The 19,079-nt window shown below is 39.6% G+C and overlaps 1 protein-coding gene and 1 pseudogene across 6 annotated transcripts in view; one reads left to right on the forward strand and one right to left on the reverse strand.

Annotated features, from left to right (window-relative positions):
• The window catches only part of HPS3 (HPS3 biogenesis of lysosomal organelles complex 2 subunit 1), a 45,041-nt gene that overhangs the window by 16,799 nt on the left and 9,163 nt on the right, over nt 1-19,079 (reverse strand). For 5 of the 6 annotated variants that reach the window (XR_004056859.1, XR_004056862.1, XR_004056863.1 and 2 more), the window contains exons 2-8: nt 17,316-17,810; nt 16,624-16,795; nt 16,437-16,522; nt 11,791-11,983; nt 5,545-5,626; nt 2,630-2,784; nt 1,091-1,199 (exon numbers count right to left, since the gene is read on the reverse strand). Coding sequence is in view for 3 of the 6 variants with exons in the window: in XM_010375065.2 (XP_010373367.1) it covers nt 1,091-1,199; nt 2,630-2,784; nt 5,545-5,626; nt 11,791-11,983; nt 16,437-16,522; nt 16,624-16,795; nt 17,316-17,810 (1,292 nt within the window). In the remaining 3 variants the exon portion in view is untranslated. Of the gene's footprint in view, nt 1-1,090; nt 1,200-2,629; nt 2,785-5,544; nt 5,627-11,790; nt 11,984-16,436; nt 16,523-16,623; nt 16,796-17,315; nt 17,811-18,215; nt 18,269-19,079 lie in introns of those variants that run through there. The other variant, XM_030929014.1, reaches the window with a different exon arrangement.
• LOC115897531 lies at nt 7,955-8,321 on the forward strand (annotated as a pseudogene).

Consider the following 19,079-nt stretch of genomic DNA (forward strand, 5'->3'; position numbering starts at 1 on the left):
GCACTGTGCCAATGTTAAATGTATGAAAACATACTACTGTATTGTGGTATGCAAGAGAGTATCCTGATTCTTAGAAAATATATGCTGAAGTACTTAGGGGCAAAAGACTGATGTATGCAGTTTACCTCCCAAAGAATCAGAAAACAGTGTATGTATATGTGTGTGCACAGAAAGCACAGAGTGCATAAGACAGAGAGAGAGAAGCAAATAGGGTAAAATGTTGACTGTGGAGAAATCTGTGTTGGGAATGGGAATATACAGAACATTCCTTTTTGAAGTCAAAAGAATCAGGGTCTTGCTGTGTCACCCAAGCTGGAATGCAGTGGTACGACTGTAGTTCATTGTAGCCTTGAACTCCTGGGCTCAAGTGATCTTCCCATCTTAGCTTCCCAAGTAGCTAGGACTACAAGTATGTGCCACCACAACTGGCTATTTTTTTTATTTTTTGTACAAATGGGACCTCACTATGTTACCCAGGCTAGTCTCGAACTCCTGGCCTCAAGCAACCCACCTGCCTCAGTCTCCCAAAGGGTTCAGAACAATATACTTATTCTTGTAACTTTTCTTTAAGTCTGAAATTGTTCCAAATAAAGAGTAAAATAATTGCCAGGGATGAGTAGGAAGCTGTCACTTTTAGATCAGGAATAAGGATGCTCCCTCTGGGTCCCTCCCCCCAGGACAATGCTGCAGTAGCTGTAGTGCCCTGGGACAATCTGCTAACATTTCTAAATAAGAAGAGTGGGACAGGGATATACAATCCTAGATTTTTTTTCCCTCCATTTCTTAGCTATCTTTGCCAGGGTTCAAAGTTAAGGTCAAAGACTATGTTTAGATTGGCCAATCGATCTTCTTCGGAGAGTGGGTATGAATAAGGCAGTCTTATTCTAGTGAACGGAATTTCTACTGGTTCCTTGGATGTCAGAAGCTGTAAAAATGAAGACGCAGAGACAGACACACATTCCACTGTCAGACAGAGTCAGGAAGCTGAATGGCTGCAGCATCCTGAATGTATGATAATTAGAATCAATTTCTGATCATTAATTTCAGTCTAAATATCTACAAACAAGAATCAGAAGTTTGAAAAGAGTACCATCTCTTTGTACAGTTGCACTGGTGAGATCGTATTCACAATATACAAATTCCACCCAGCCTCAGCTACAGGAGGTATTTTGATCTTAACACTGGTATCTTTTCTAGAACTAAAAGCAAAACAAAGGACAATAATTTTAAAATGACATTATTAATAAATGGTAGTTGTAAATGGTAAATACTGGATATAAAATAACTATAAAATCATTTTCATTTACTATTTTCTTAAGTGATTAACTGTACACTCTATTTTTATGGAATATTAGTTCACAATACTACATAGGCTAACTGCAGTTAATATTCTGTAATTTTCATGTAATGATAAACCAACTGCTTCCAATTCACTCCACAAGTATTCTCAAATGAGCAATAAGTTCAAAGAACAGGCAAGTCCTATCAAAAGGAAAAGATCCTTGACTGCATAAGTCCCCATGCCCAGGCTCATTTCTGCATTTGACTTTCACGAATCTAGCATGCCCTAAGCCACAAATCTAAGCAGAAGCAACATCATGGCTGCTGAGAATATTATGAAGACACATAAAACTGTTAAGTTTGCTTAAAGCACTATCTTATCTCTTGCTTTCATTACGTGATGCATTTTCTTTAGTGTATAATCTTTTAAAATTGTTTATCAAATGAATTAGAATTTTTAAAAGATCATTTAAAAAATTATATCAAATGTGCAAGACTACAAACTGCTTTTCCTCTCGCCAGAAAGCTTTTAGGATCAGTAAGCCCCAGACCACTCTGTGTACACTCAAAGTGATCAGTTACCAAAAGTCCCCCTCTGATTCCTGTTGAAGCAACAAAGCATAGCCACTAACAATTTGAAAATGTTATTTTTAACATGGATTTTTAAAATAAAATGTTTGATATGACATACACCATATGCTTCACTCCCTGAAGAGATTTCTTTCTTGATTAAATTTTCCTTAGCGAAATTAGATTGCATTCTCTACCACTAAGTAAGAAAACATCAAATAGAAGCATAACTAGTCTGGAATTAAGCATTCTATTCTAAACAGTGGGAAAGCAGAAACCTAACAGATAACAAGAGATGAATGTTATCAAAATACAACTTTATTTTCAGATAGATCACATATCTATAGATCATCAATGTGCTTTAAGGTAAAACATACATTATTAATTTCTTTTGTAATATCAGAAAATAATTTTAGATAAAAATGTAACTACTGAAAGGGTCAAAGAAGAAAGACAGTAAAAAGTCCTGTAGTTTCAATTAGTATTACAGGCTCAGTCTTTCCCATTAATTACACAGAAAACCTTTCACTAATGTAAAACACCTTTGATTTTTACTGAAACTATTTTATAATCCATTTTCTCCTAAAAGTTCCCAGGTCAGTTATAAAGTGTATTACAGAGATTGTTAGAACCTCTTTTCTTTCTCTGGAAAAAGACTACCATAAAAAAGCCATTTGATCATTCCAAGTTATGATTTAAAAAAAGATAAACACAAAATATACCAGTTACAATTCATTCCAGAAACTGGCAGGAATGCCTGGGGCAAGGGGATGCTTACAGAAGCCTCTTGGGTGACTGTCTTCTCTCTGGAATGGCCTCAGGGTCTGCTTTAGTCAAAAGTATGATGTGGTTTTTGAAGTGACAGATGGCTTTCAAGCCTATGAAAAGCTGTATTCTTAAAGCACAGACATCCATACTAACAGGTGGGCAAGCCTAGTAAAGGAAAACCACAAATTTAAGCAAGAAATAAAGGTACATGCACTTCAATCTTCAAAAATCAGTCAGTTTATTTGATAAAATCTCTTCTGCTGCCACCATCCCATACCCACCACCACCAAAAAACAAACAAACAAAAAACAACCTAAATGCCTGTTCTTAACAGAGGAGGTTATCTAAACCTATGTAACCAATAGCGCATTCTATAGAGTTACTCAGTCAACAAACTCAGTTATTTATTGATTGAATTAATGTGGAAAGAGGGTCCCACAGCTGCAGGAACTTCTGTGTGTGCCCCACAGATACCTCCATGAGAGGAAGCTGGTACCCTGCCACCCAGGGAAACCCCTACTACTAGCAGGATGGTTAGGGGTATGCCGAAATGGGGTTTTTAGGCAAAACCAGACACTATGAAAGGACATTCTACTGCATGTAGAGTACACAAAATGGTTTCTTTGTGGATGTGTGTGTGAAAGAAATGCTTGTAAGTTCCGATGGCCCCTGACTGTTAGTCTGTTAGGTATGAACAGTGAGTGCATGGAATGGCTGACAGGCTGGAACATGTCAGATAAACTAGAGGAGACAGTCTTTTGCTCTTGTAAAGGACCATTAATTCAAGTAGAATGAATAAGAAAACTAATGGAAGAGCTCTATTCTGGCATGCTGCCAGGACCCTGCCTTCTTGTCCACGCATGCTGTTTTGATTCTGAGGTCATCTTCACTGTTACCTCCATGTAAAAATAGTTCAGGTGGCTTGGCTAGTGCTGAGCAGCCAGAATCTCAGAGGAAAAGGAGACAGACCACATGCACTTTCAACCAGACTCTGAGGTTGTGAAACTTTTTCCAGACGTCACAGCTCCAAAGTCTGAGTCGGCAGGTGGGCTAAATGTGTGCTTGTTTAACTGGCACCTAGGGCTTCAGAACTGGTGGAGTTGCAGGAAAGGAGGAACCGTGAGGTGTGATCATCCCTTCTCCCTCCTACCTCCACTGGCCTCAAGGGCAGCATACCCCCACCAGATGCCCACCTCTCCTTATCCCTCCCCTTTGTCTCTCCCTTGTTCCTTCGCTCTGCTTTTATAAGACTCTGAAAATACATGGAATTATTTTTTCCCAAATTTACATTGATCCTACTTCAATCTATAAGGTACTTTAAATCACACCGTCACCCATAGATAGGCCTATGTCTTTCTGAGGTTTGAAAAGGCAAGGAGGGAAAAGAAGAGGACAAAGAATGGAAGTTTTATTTTTTTAATGTTACTTTTCTATTTTTACAAAGGAAATAATCCTGATTTTAAAATAATCTCTCAAAAAGGCCGTGTGTGTATCTTATACAAACAAAGGCACAGGAAATCTGTGGTTCTGGTTTCCCAAGAGGCTGAGAGCAGGCAGTAAGCCTGGTCAGCAACAGAAAACCACAGGCAGGCCATTAAAAAGGGTCACTAGGAACTCAGAGACCATGCTTTCCATAAAACACTATCATATGACATGATTTGGGCGACAGTGACTGTGAAAGAGTATCTCAGACACATTAGGCACTGTGTCGGGGCTGGCTTGTTAAGATAACCATCATTATTGAAGGCTTATTTTTCTGGAAAAAGGTATTCCAGTTTCCAGACAGATATAAACCAATTTTTGAAATGCAGAGCATCATGATTTGGGAGCTTCTTGCAGCATGTATATTCCTAACAAACAGCCAATTCAAATAGCTTATACTTCAGAAGTAAAATAACATAGGTGAATATAATGTACATGATCAGCATATTTCTGAGAACAGAAATTCAAAGTCAGGAAACACAGAATCTCAATATAATAATGTCTACATTTATTTTGTGGTCAAGAGGATTTTTTTAGAGACCAAGCACTTTACTTCTCACTAAAAATGAGATTATTGATCTACCATATCCATTAACTCTTAGATTAAGTATAGAAGGTTATCAAAGGCTTATAAACTACAGAATTACAGGCATAGCTGATAATAGTATAAACAAATCATTTTAATGCATTGTATTCAATTTTGTGCTCTTAAGTATATTGATTTCTGGACTGTTTTGTTAACAGCTCTGTAAAACTGCCACCTATATTTCCATTTAATAAAATACAATTGCTCCAGGCATGGTGGCTCATGCCTGTAATCCCACCATTTTGGGAGGCTGAGGCAGGTAGATCACTTGGGCCCAGAAGTTCAAGACTAGCCTGGGCGACATGGCAAAACCCCATCTCTGCAATAATAATAATAATAATAATAATAATAATACAAAAGAAATGAGCAGGGCATGGTGGTGCACACCTGTAGTCCTGGCTACCTGAGGGGCTGGGGTGGCAGGATCACTTGAGTCAAAGAGTTCGAGGCTGCAGTGAGCTATGATTGTGCCACTGACCTCCAGCCTGGGTGACAGAGCAAGACCCTGCTTCGAAAAAATTAAAAGTTAAAATTAAAAAAATAAAAAATAAAATTGTAGTATACTATAGTTGTGAAATGCTCTCAGTTCACACTTTTTATATTCTTTACCAAACTTTAAAAACTATGCACTAAATCAATTCAGAGTGCAATGTTTGCAAAGCAATCTTAAAAACTGTCAACTAAGCCATGAATCACAAAATCCTTACTATTTTATATCCAAAAGTTCTAATTCAATACATTAGACAACCTTAAGTTCTTTCGTTCTTGCCTAGCTTAGGTCTGAGAGCAAATCTACGAGTATTCATGTGCTCCTTTGTGATTGTAAGGTTTCACTGTCTTCATAAGCCAGTTCTTACCTTCAGGGTGGTGTCCATGTACGGGTCCTCCTCACGAGCTGCCGCCGCACTGCACCGTACAGTGAAACACTGCAGGTTGTTACTGAGGAGGAAGAACCAGGCTGCTGAGCAAAGTGAGGCCAAGAACCAACATACCCGCACCAGGGAGGGTTTCACAGGCAAACAGGCCAATGGCAGGGGTGGCAGTCAAGTATCTGTCAAATATTGCCAAGTTAAACTGCTTCTCAGTAAGAGGAATGCCTCAGAATCCCTGTGGTTTTTAAAAATATACAACTGGTCCCCATAACACTCCCAGTGAATCACAATCTCTAGGGGCTGAATCTAGACGTGTAAATTTCTACAAAACTCCATATGTGACTCTGATGTGCATCCCTAGTTAGGAACCACGGAACTGGGTCAATATCTTCATTTTACAGACAAATGATGCCCCCAGTATCTGCCCAAGGTACAGAAGGGTGTCTATCAAAACCAAGATTAAAACCCATTTCTTAACTGTTGTTCTTCCTCACCCACCTCATGATGAAATCCATCCTGGATTATGCTGGACAACATAGACTATGCAAACTCAAATCCAATGGTCAAATTGAAAATGAGAGACTATCTAAAGGCATCTTCAGAATTACCTAGTCCAGCAGCTTGTTTTAAAGATTGGGGCATGAAAGCTTCATGACTGGTCCACAGCCTCTCTGGAGAGTACAGTCAATTAGATCCCAGGTCTCCTGACCCCTCACACTCCTCTACCTCTTTCCACAACTCCAGGCTGCTTCTGCATACCAAAAGGACCTAGGGACTCCACAGTAAGTGTCTGGTTGTCATCTAGGTCAACCCTCGAATATTGACATTAAAAACAGTTAATTAACTTAGAAATTGCTACACAATGATGTATATTTCTGTGCCATTATGTGATGGGACAGAAATTAATATTTTTATTCCTTCCTTCTCCCTCCCTTTTTACAAAAAAACTGTAAAGTGGGAGAAGCAAAAATGAACTCTAAAATAAAAAAAAAAAAGGACTAAAGCAAACCTAACAGTAATATTAAATTTAAAAAAATTTCCTCAAAAAGGCATTCTGATGTTTTTAGTTAGGAGACTTAGCACAATTTAAGAGGTAGTCAGGCCTCTCTCCATCTGCTGGTGCTTCCACTTCAGCCTCAGCCCACTGCCATCTCTATCTCTGCAAAGTTCTAGGAAATGACCTCTGGAGTCCTGACAATAACTAGGACAGCAGCACCACCATTTACAAATCTGGAGTACAGTTAGCAACCTTGGGAAGTAAACTGAGAGAGAGGGAAGCAAAAAAGCACCTGCAGTGGGACCAGAAGGACAGTTGAGAATAGCTATGACCACAAAAACAAATGACCTTTAGATTCTAGAGATAAAAAGGCAGGGTTTCGGCTGGGCATGGTGGCTCAACCCTGTAATCCCAGCACTTTGGCAGTCCGAGGCGGGCGGATCACGAGGTCAGGAGATCGAGACCACCCTGGCTAACACAGTGAAACCCCGTCTCTACTAAAAATACAAAAAAAAAAAACCACATGGCCAGGCACGGTGGCTCATGCCTGTAATCCCAGCACTTTGGGAGGCTGAGGTAGGTGAATTGCCTGAGGTTAGGAGTTTGAGACCAGTCTGGCCAACATGCTGAAACCCTGCCTCTACTAAAAATATAAAAAAATTAGCTGGGCGTGGTGGCAGTCGCCTATAATCCCAGTTACTCAGGAGGCTGAGGCAGGGGAATTGCTTGAACCAGGGAGATGGAGGTTGCAGTGAGCCAAGATCATACCACTGCACTCCAGCCTGGGCGACAGAGCGAGACTCCACCTCAAAAAAAAAAAAAAAAAAAAAAAGAAGTCTTGATATACTTAACTGTGGGAGAACAGGATTTCATGGGGGGCTTTCTTACTTACATATTTCTATAAAGTTGGCATTTTACATGATTTTATTTTGTTCTTTGCTTCTTAAAAAATCTCTATTGCTTTCTTTAAGCATATACCAATCTTTAAGAAACTTTTCAAGACCACCTTACGGGACAAGAGATTTTGAAACATTTATCTATTGGGTAAAATAAAAAAGATGGGCCAGGCGCAGTAGCTCACATCTGTAACCCCAGCACTCTGGGAGGCCGTGGCGGGTGGATCATCTCAGGTCAGGAGTTGGAGACCAGCTTGGCCAACATGGTGAAACCCCATCTCTACTAAAAATACAAAAAAATTAGTCAGGCATGGCGGCAGGTGCCTATAATCACAGCGACTTGGGAGGCTGAGGCAGGAGAATCGCTTAAACCCGGGAGGCAGAGGTTGCAGTGAGCTGAGACCGCACCATTGCACTCCAGCCTGGGCAACAAAAGCGAAACTCCGATTTGATTTGAAAAACAGGAGTGGAGATTTTTATTAAGAATCTGAATGTAGAGCAGTGTGAAGAAGAGGCAAGAACGACCCCCGGACCGACCAAAGTCTGCGCGCGCTGCATCCCGCGTCCAGCACCTACGTCCCGCTGCCGTCGCCACCATGCCCAAGAGAAAGGCTGAAGGAGATGCTAAAGGAGATAAAGCCAAGGTGAAGGACGAACCACAGAGAAGATCCACGAGGTTGTCTGCTAAACCTGCTCCTCCAAAGCCAGAGCCCAAGCCTAAAAAGGCCCCTGAAAAGAAGGGAGAGAAGGTACCCAAAGGGAAAAAGGGAAAAGCTGATGCTGGCAAGGAGGGGACTAACCCTGCAGAAAACGGAGATGCCAAAACAGACCAGGCACAGAAAGCTGAAGGTTCTGGAGATGCCATTTGAAGTGTGTGCATTTTTGATAACTGTGTACTTCTGGTGACTGTACAGTTTGAAATACTATTTTTTATCAAGTTTTATAAAAATGCAGAATTTTGTTTTACTTTTTTTTTTTTTTTAAAAAAAAACTATGCTGTCAGCACACAGAACACTTCATTGTTGTTTTGTGGGGAAGGGGCATATGTCACTAATAGAATGTCTCCAAAGATGTGGGGAAAACACCTTTCCCTTCTAGTTTTGAGAGACTTCCTCTTGGTTCCCAGGAGGAGGGATTCCCTAACTTTGACACACATGGCCATCTTGGCACAAAAGCCTTGCGATATGAAAAACAGATTTGTTTTTATGTCCTCTTCTCCCTTTCCATCTTTCAGCATAGACTTAACTCCCTTAAGCCCAGACATCTGTTGAGAACTGACCCCTAGTCATTGGTTACCAGTGTGTCTGGCAATCTGGACTTTCCAGTGATGCCACTGAGATGGCACCTGTCAAAACAGCAGTGGTTCCATTACTAGATTACGGATCTTCAGATAAATTGCCATTTTCATTTCACTTCCTGAAAGTCAGGGTCGGTTTGTGAAAAGTTTTTAAACAACATGCTAAATGTGAAATGTCAACCCTCACTCTATACTTTCCCTGTTCAGAGCATCAGATGAAGACTTCATTGGGTTTTACAGTGGCTTTCTGATTTTTGGCAGTCCATTGAAGAAGGGAGTTTGAAAGTTGTTGCATACTGTTAATGATTGTCTGCCCATGTCCTGCCTGAAATACCACGATTGTTTATGGAAAGTATCTTTAATAAAGCTGGATACAGTTTGGCTTGGAAAAAAAAAAAGAATCTGAATGTACATAAAACAACTGCTATTCTAATGTCTAATGGTTTCACAGTCAAGTTAATGATGTCAGTCTCCTTTAGTGCTGATAATAAGCTCAAAAATTTCCTATCTGGAGGCAGTCAAAATGCACGATTTGTTTTTATGTCCTCTTCTCCCTTTCCATCTTTCAGCATAGACTTAACTCCCTTAAGCCCAGACATCTGTTGAGAACTGACCCCTAGTCATTGGTTACCAGTGTGTCTGGCAATCTGGACTTTCCAGAAATCAGGTGGAGAAGGGAGTACAACCACTAAGAGTGGATATCAGAATCTCCAGATTGGTTCTATGCAGTTTGGAATCTCCAGCACCTGCTAGAGATTCTGATACTACCACTCAGTGGTGGGGGGATCTCTGTCCTGTGCAATTAACTTTTGGATGTTCCTAAAAACTTGATACAGTTTTTGTTTATAGTCTTCCTTCAATCTATAATGTCCATTCAAACTCATAATATAATGCTTTCAGGACTCTACACTCCAAACTTGTACATAACTTATAAACAAGACAGATGGGACAACAGATTTAGTGGGTCCACTCACTAAATTCTCAGTGTACTTCAAGTATACGCAATCAGAGGGGAAAAAGATGGATAGTCTTTTACATCTATATGATGGGACAGAAATCAGTATTTTTATTCCTTCCTCTTCCCTTTCTTTTTCCATTGTTTCTGAGATGGTATAGTTTCCTAGATTCTTCTGCATCCTTAAAAGTTTTCATCTTTCTCCTCTTGCTTACTGAGCAAGACCTTCACTAGAGTTTAATTCTTTGATAACTTTTCACTATCTATATACACACTCACTACTTTAACAATCAACTGTTTTGTTGGTGGTAATAAAACTTCTAAGCTTTCCTCTTTACCCTAATCTACAGTTCTATGTGCCCAAAAGCCTACTTAGCATTCTCTCGATAATCTATAAGCATCTCAAACTCAAATGTCTAAACCAAACATCTCTTTTGCCCCACATTTCACCAGCCTCCATTGTTTCATAAAAGCAGGCAAAACCATGGTGGGATTTTTCATGCCTCCTACATCCCCATTATCCCATCAAACAAGTCTTTTAACTTTCCCACTGAAGCCTCTCCCATCCATCCTCCCTTCTCCTTTCATTACCACTACCCTGCCTGAATACCGCCCCTTAATATCTTTGCCTGAACTATTCCAATAGCTTATTTATCTATGTTCAATCCATCTTCCACCACAGCCACCATTAATTTTCCTAAAGCAATGTTCTGATCATATTACTTTCTCTGGTTAAAACTTTAAAAAGTCCTTAGTTTAATTTTCAAATCGTTGAGCTCTCTCTCAAGCACTGTTTTCACCACCTGTCTACTTTTCAGCTTCTTCATATTTAAAGAACATCACTACCCAACACTTTGGACATTGGAAAGACTAGCTACCTCCACATTGTTCACTTAAGAAACACACCACCAAGGGCAGCATTTCTCTTTAAGCCAGAAATCAGGTGGAGAAGGGAGTACAACCACTAAGAGTGGATATCAGAATCTCCAGATTGGTTCTATGCAGTTTGGAATCTCCAGCACCTGCTAGAGATTCTGATACTACCACTCAGTGGTGGGGGGATCTCTGTCCTGTGCAATTAACTTTTGGATGTTCCTAAAAACTTGATGATACAGTTTTTGTTTATAGTCTTCCTTCAATCTATAATGCACATCTCTTTCCATCTTCATCTACCAAAATTCTAGCTAGCTTTCATGCTTCACTTCAAACACAATCAGCTATCTACAACTTCCCCATACAACTTAGCCAGAAGTAATTTCCCTCCTCTCAATGTCAATGGCACTTTTATGAGGTCTTAAGACATTTTTCACAAATCTCCCAGTGTCTATGACTCTTGTATGTCTCTCTAACCTTCTCTTCTATTGTTGTTGTAGAAAGTGGTTGGTGTATCTTATTCACAGTTGCTTGGTCAGAGGACACAACGAAGTGCCCTGAACATAATCTAAGCTCAAAAAACAGGAAATAGAACCAAAACCATCATATGCTGCTGAGATTAAAAGGAAATGAAATCAAGTTACTGCTTGTGAACCTAGTTTACATGCCAGCATAACAGGGGAAGGCAACTCAACACATCTGCCACCAAATAGCACATGACTTTGACCAATTCTAACCTCTCTATAACTACTTCCCTATCTGTGCCAATGAGGGAGAGAATAAGATCATCTCTCTGGCCCCTTCACAGTTCTAAACTATTATGAAATAACTCAATTTATACTAGAAAAATATGGTAGCAGTGAGGAAAAAAAAATAGGAAATCTAAAAAGAAACATAAAGAGACACTCTGACTGGCTGCATTGACTTTTCATTAAAATTCCCTATGAAAGTCTTCCTTTATGGAAGAACCTTATACTTCTTTACAGGGATCCCCATTCAGTCTAAGGAAACAAAACAAAGACAAAACCAGGGTCTAAATCTTTGACATTCAAAAGGCAGGTATGGGTCACCAACAGATGGACTTGCAATGACATATAACTCATGCATTTAGAGTACTCTATGCTAGTTCACAAAATTCTTACAGATTTAGGCAGTACCTCAAAAATTTACAAATAAGTGGCTCACAGGCCAGCAAGTAACCCTGTAACAGTACCTTGTAATGACGTGCAAAAACTGTGGCGTGAGTACTGCCTGCTGAGACTTCTCAGGATACTGGTAGACTGACATCAATTCAACAGATTTCACAACCATGTAGAGATAGCCCACATGAGGTAAGGAGAAAAAGCAAAAGAGACTCAGCAACTCTTTTTCCTGAGACAAATTTTTTCCATCAGAAGTAAGAGAACCTGCATGCAAAAATGAAAAAAATAAAACACCATGAAACCAGTAAAGAAGGAAATAATCATATACTGACTTTGCTATGCAAACTGTATCAGCGGGTAACCAAAAAGTTGCAAAGGGGAAGTTGCTCTTTATAGAAGAATGCTGACAAGAAATAAAAAAGGAGTAATATAATTAGAATATCAACATTGTACAACCCCTACTAAATTAACAGATCTAAGTAATGATCATCAATGGCTGTTAACATCACAAAAAGAGTCCACTGGCAGAGCTCAACACTACTTGTGTTTCAAAATAATAGCAATAATAATAAATAAACTGAGCAAGCCTGAGGATAGAACAGCAATGTTGATAGAAACATGTAAGCCACATCTGTAATTTAAAGATTTCTAGTAATCGCATTTTAAAAAGTAAAAAGAAACAGCTAAAATTTTAATAATATTGTATTAACCCAACATATCAAAAATATTACCATTTCAAGAAGCAATAAACAAAAAAATTAACGAGATATTATATACATTTTTGTACTAAGTCTTCAAAATCTAGTGTGTATTTTTTACTTATGCCATATCTCAATTCAGACTAGTCATATTTCAAGTACTTAATAGCAGCATGTGACCAATGGCTACCATACTAAACAGCATACATTTCCATCTACCAACTCACATGGAAATACAGTGGACAGAGAAACATGTTAAATGACACTGTAAGGATTCAATTAGCAAAATTCAGACTGTGGGAAATTTTATAGTAAAGAGTCTAATTTCTTGTTAAATAAGATGCAAAGAAAAGAGAGGAGGGAAAGCCTAGATATTGAAAGAGCCTTAAAAGACATAGCAATCAATTGCAATGTATGAACTTTATTTGGAATAGGATTCAAACAAACGAATTGCAGAAGTTTTTTAGTCAATCAGAGAAATGTGACCACTTATTGGATATCTGTTGGTATCAACAAAAAAAATTTTTTTTTTGAGACAGAGTCTCACTCTGTCACCCAGACTGGAGTGCAGTGGCGTGATCTCGGCTCACTGCAACCTCCGCCTCCTGGGTTCAAGTGATTCTCCTGCCTCCCAAGTAGCTGGGACTACAGGTGCCCGCCACCATGCCCGGCTAATTTTTGTGTGTGTATGTATGTGTGTGTGTATATATATACATATATATATATATATATATATTTTTTTTTTTTTTTTTTTTTCAGTAGAGACAGGGTTTCACCATATTGGCCAGGCTGGTCTCGAACTCCTGACCTTGTGATCCACCCACCTCAGCCTCCCGAAGTGCTGGGATTACAGGCATGAACCACCGCGCCCGGCAACAATTTTTTTATAATGTGAAATAGTATTTTGAGTTTAAGTAAAAGAATTCTTTTAGAGACATATGTTGAAATATTTATGAATGAAATAGTATGAACTCTGTGATGTGCATCAAAATAATGTAGCATGGAGCAACACTGTTGAAGCTGTTTGATGGGTACATGGGGGTTCACTGCACTATTTTCTATCTACATGTGGCTGTAATGTTTCATAACCAAAGTTGTTTAACAAGTACCCTGACTAACACCCTTCAAGGACACCAATTAATAGCAGAAGTCCAATTCTGTACTCTCCATATTTGGCAGAAAGCCAACTGTCCAGTTTTTTTCTCCCTATTCTTTTTTTTCACACATCTGTGCTCTGGCCAAAGAGAACTGCTCACGAATCTCCAAATACACATAATTTTACACCTCCTAAAATGTTGGTTCCCATTATGTAGTATCTTACCAAAATCTCTGTCTTCTAAAAATTCTACTCATCCATTAGGGCCCAGCTCAAATACATATCACCCATCCATTCGTCTATTCAGTCAGTGTTCATCATGTACTTACTAAGTGCTGCTGTTCCAGATTCTAGGGATACAACAGTGTATAAGACAATGTAATTGCTTTCACAGAGCCTTCATTTTAGTGATGGGGATTGGGATGGAGAGTAAACGAGTAAACCCCAGTGTGAGTGGAGAAGGGATATTTTAAATTGAGAGGTCACAGAAGTCCTCTGTGATGAGGTAACACTTCAGCTGCAAATTGAATGACTTAAATGCACCAGTCACACAAGGTCTGAGGGGAGTACACTCTAAGCACAAGAAGAGCAAATAATAGGTCTTAGATAAGAGTGCATGTGGCTCTCTAAAGAAGAGAGAAAGGCCACTATGGATGAAGAATAGTAAGCAGGGTGAGAGTGGGACAAGATGGGCTCAGAGTTAAGGTTATGTAGGCCATGGAGTGCATTTGGAGTGTTTATTCCAACTACTATGGGAAGCTCACTGGATCTTTAGCTGGCCCTCTAATATGGCTATTGGCCCTGTCTGGTCTCCAGCCCTGTCTCACTGCTGCCCCCTTAGTTTTGCTTCTCTCAGTTTCTCAGATGTGATCCTCCCTCTGCCACAAAGCCTTTGTTGCTGCTTCTGCCTGGAAGGCTCTCTTCCCCTCCCCTGCACCAACCCAACCCTACTCCCAAGTGCGTCCAATTTGCCCTTCAGATCCTCTTTCTCAGGAAGCCTTCTTCCTCTTCTTGAGGAAGACCTCATCTTGAGGTCAGGGTCTTTTGTTATAGGCTCCCAAAGGGAGGTTTACCACAGATAACTCATTTCAGGGTGCAACTGTGAATCTGCCTTTATTCAACAGTCTCCCTTCCCCCATTAGACAACTGGCTCCATAAGAGCAAGCACTTCACTCACGGTTAGTTCCCTAGTATTCAGCACAACGCTCAACATAGTAGGTACTCAATGAACATTTACTAAAAGAAAGAAAAAACAAATGAAAGCTAGAAAGACATTTAATCGGAATAATATTTGTATCTTTCTCTAGATAATATCTAAAGATGTTAATCAGACCAGAACTGAGTGCAGGGCCTATTAGTGATTCTCAATCACGGTGCCCATTAGACTCTTGGGGGGCTTTTAAAAAATACTAATGTCCAGGCCCTGTAACTGATATGCTGCATGTAGAGCCTGAGCATCAATATCTTAAAAAGCATTCAGGTAAGTCCATTGTGTGGCAGGGTTGAAAACTGCTCTAAATTATTTTCCATTCAGTCCACATTTTTACCCCTAGTTCACAAGCCAATCATAAGCTTTGCCAAATACCTAGCTAGAACCCAGACATACCTCAGCTCTAACAGGTCTCCAATTTCCTTTTTGGGTCTAGAGGCCATTTCAAAAAGGGAAATGAGTTCAATCTGTCACACCTTCTCCATGGCTTCTCGAACTAGCAGGCATGACTTCCCTTTCTAGTACCCAAAGGTATTTGCTAAGAATTTTGGGCCAGTCGTGGTGACTCACACCTGTAATCCCAGCACTTTGGGAGGCTGAGGCAGGCAGATCACCTGAGGTCAGGGAGTTCAAGACCAGCCTGACCAACATGGAGAAACCCCATCTCTACTAAAAATACACAATTAGCTGGGCATGCCTGTAATCCCAGCTACTCGGGAGGCTGAGGCAGGAGAATCGCTTGAACCCAGGAGGCGGAGGTTGCAGTGAGCCAAGATCATACCATTGTACTCCAGCCTGGGCAACAAGAGCAAAACTCTGTCTCAAAAAAAAAAAAGTAAATAAAAAATAGTAATAATAAAATAAAGGTTGGGCGCCATGGCTCACGCCTGTAATCCTAGCACTTTGGGAGGCCAAGACGCGCAGATCACAAGGTCAGGAGGTCAAGACTATTCTGCCCAACATAGTGAAACCCCGTCTCTGCTAAAAATACAAAAAAATTCAGCCGGGTGTGGTGGCAGGCACCCATAGTCCCAGCTACTCGGGAGGCTGAGGCAGGAAAATCACTTGAACCCAGGAAGCAGAGGTTGCAGTGAGCCGAGATTGCACCACTGCACTCCAGACTGGCAAGAGTGAGACTCCGTCTCAAAAAAAAAAAAAAAAAAATCTATTGTCATCCTCGCCATTGTTCCAAGCTTCAACTCTTGGGATTTTAGCATTCATGATACCACTTTACTGGTGCATACCGCTCTTTTATTGTTATCCTTGCATATACCTTTCTTTCCATCTTTTTTATTACATAATACATTTTTACGAACCTGAACTCGGGAGGCTGAGGTGGGCAGATCACAAGATCAGGAGATTGAGACCATCCTGGCTAACACAGTGAAATCCCATCTCTACTAAAAATACAAAAAAACTTAGCCGGGCGTAGTGACACACGCCTGTAGCCCCAGCTACTCGGGAGGCTAAGGCAGGAGAATCACTTGAACCCAGGAAGCAAAGGTTGCAGTGAGCCGAGATCGCGCCACTGCACTCCAGACTGGCAACAGAGCGAGACTCCGTCTCAAAAAAAAACTTGTTAAAGGGCCACAAGGAGACTCCAGTGGAAGAACCAAACCACCAAACCTATTACCCACATGGGTCTCCACTTCCAGCCCAGACAGAGCATTTTCACCTTGCTGCACTGTCACACTCCTGCACTATCACGCTTACCAGTCTGGTAAATGGGCAGCAGCTGGAGGGAATGTAGCTTGATGTCATCAGACAATACATAGGATGAAATATCAGGAGCAAAACGTCTATGGGTTTAAAAAGACAGAGAAAGGGAAAAATATAACTTCCATGTACTTTAAGCAGGCATATATACATTAAATGCTGTAAATAAAAAGCACTATAATACCTATAGAGCAGGTGTTGAAAGTGGGAATATTTTCTTTTTTCATCAGCTAATCCCGTAGACTCCAGTGTAACAGATAGTCCAGACTGTTCACTTTTTTCACCAAGAAGTTCTAGGGGCTTCTGGCAGATAACAAAATCATCTGACTCAAGCTGTGAAATTTCATTACTGATGCCTTAAAAAAATAAAATGTAACAGTCCTGCTTGAATGAAAATTAGATTTTACAACATCCTCTCACCAATTAAATAGACATAATTTTATTTATTTATGATATGCACACATTTACAAGGCACTATGGTTGTGAAAAGACTTAGCGTTTGCTCATTTAACCTCCACAACAACTGATAAAGTACAACAGGGTAGGTATTATTATCCCCATTTTACAATTGAGGATACTGAAATTCAGAGATGGTGTTATTAACCCAAGGTCATTCAACTAGTAACTATGAGGACTAGGACTAGAAGGCCCTCATCTAGCAGTGGTCATTCCTTTACTTCTACTGATAAATATATTCACGTGCTACAGAATAAGATATGAACAGCCAGATCATAAACTCAAATCCCATGAAATAGGAATAACTAAATCTATAAATAACATGGCCGGGCACCATATATACCACGGACCTTCAGACTGCCAAAGGTGAAGGTTTTCTATATTTCTAAAACAAGAAAGCAAGTCAGATTTATTATTTACCTTCTTCCGTCCGTCTCATTCGATTGTTGGTCTTATGTGGATTGTGGTGAACTCTCTCTCCATTTTTAGGGCCCGGCTCCAGTTTTAGGATTAAGACTTCTAAGTCTGACATGACAGCAACATATCCAACACAAAAAGAAATCTCAACAGGAGTGATATTATCTATGTGTATAATCAAAGAACGTTCAAAGTCCAATAGTGAGAATTCCTCATTAATGATCTGGTACTTCAAACTAAATAAGACTAATTTATTTGTGCAGCCAACAAGAAGGTCTCCTTTCACAGGGCAGCAGGAAATGCACAAAGGGACCTCCGAAAGCGGCATTTCAATAATGTACATCTGGTCTCTGAAGGCTTTGCTGAAGGCTCCCTCCACATTATGCCCAATCATTCGGATACACACACGAGAGTTTTCAGTCCTTTTACTTCTCCAGTTCACATAAGCACGTAGAAATGTAGCTTTGTTTTTCTCTTCAATTGCTACCAAATAATCTCCTGAGAAGGAATGAAGATTATACTGAGAATTTGTAATTAGAAATTCAACCACTTCCCTTGCTGACACGAGTACTATTAATGAATTCTAACACCAACGGTTGAATTAAAGACTGAGTAGAATAAAATCCTAAGTAACAAAATCTTAGGTGTATTTTTAACCGCCATTAGGCTTTGAGGTTCTGAAATGCAATCTCTCCCCATTTTAGTGTCTTAAGACAACCTATTAATAGTCCACGTAACATAGAGAAAGTTAATATAAGGAATAAAATGTAAAATTAAGTGTTTACTGTAGCTCTAAATCTGCAGTTCCAACAAAGCTCTACTTACACAGAATTCACTACTAGTGTGACATGTGACACCAAAATTAAGTATACATTAAGAAATTCTCAGATTAGCAGAACTTACACTTCAAACCCTCTCCTTCCCACAAGTCACAAGTCTGAGAAACATGATAAAGCTGGAAATAGCAAAGAAAATACAAATCCAAGTTAATTTTCTCTAAATTGTTGATCGTATAAGTTTTAACTTATAAACATATATTGGTTGTGGGAAGTCAAAATGGTAAAGTGGTAAAGAAATGCAAAATGAAAAGCATAATGATCTCCCCCTTGGGGACCCAATGTTAACACACAGCCTGGTTGGTATGTGCCTTTCAACACCCTTCTCTCATATAGAGATCACAGAGCGGTATTTTGTCTTTTTTAAAAACAAAAACAAAAATGTAATCACATTAAACATATTTAACAATCTGCAACTTCCAAAAATTATTAATAAATCTCTCCCTCCAGGCTGACACATGGATATCTAACATCCTTTTCAATATGTTCAACATCCCATATATACATATGCATAATTTATTCAATAATTCCCTTACTGATAAGCATTCAAATGTATTTCCAGGTTTTTTTTTTTTTTTTTTTTTCACTATGCTTCATAGTAATACATAGGCTTGTATCTATATATTTCCTGGGGGGTTTATTGTAATGGTACAGATTCCCAAAAGTGAGATATGTTGGGCCAAAGGACATAAGCATTTTAAATTTCAATATTGCCCGATTACTATCAATTAGATAATAGAAATTCATGTCGCCAGCAGCACTGCTTAAACTAACCTGTTTCCCCACATCCTCACTAGCACTGACTCTACACAATGGGAGAAACATGGACTCTCATGGCTATGATAACTTACATTTCCTAGACCTTTTTATAAAGCTGGCCATCTTTTCCTGTGTTTATCAGCCATGTATAGTTTCTCTTCTGCATAATGTC

This window comes from Rhinopithecus roxellana, chromosome 1 (genome assembly GCF_007565055.1).
Source record: "Rhinopithecus roxellana isolate Shanxi Qingling chromosome 1, ASM756505v1, whole genome shotgun sequence".
In the NCBI taxonomy this organism is placed as follows: Eukaryota; Metazoa; Chordata; class Mammalia; order Primates; family Cercopithecidae; genus Rhinopithecus; species Rhinopithecus roxellana.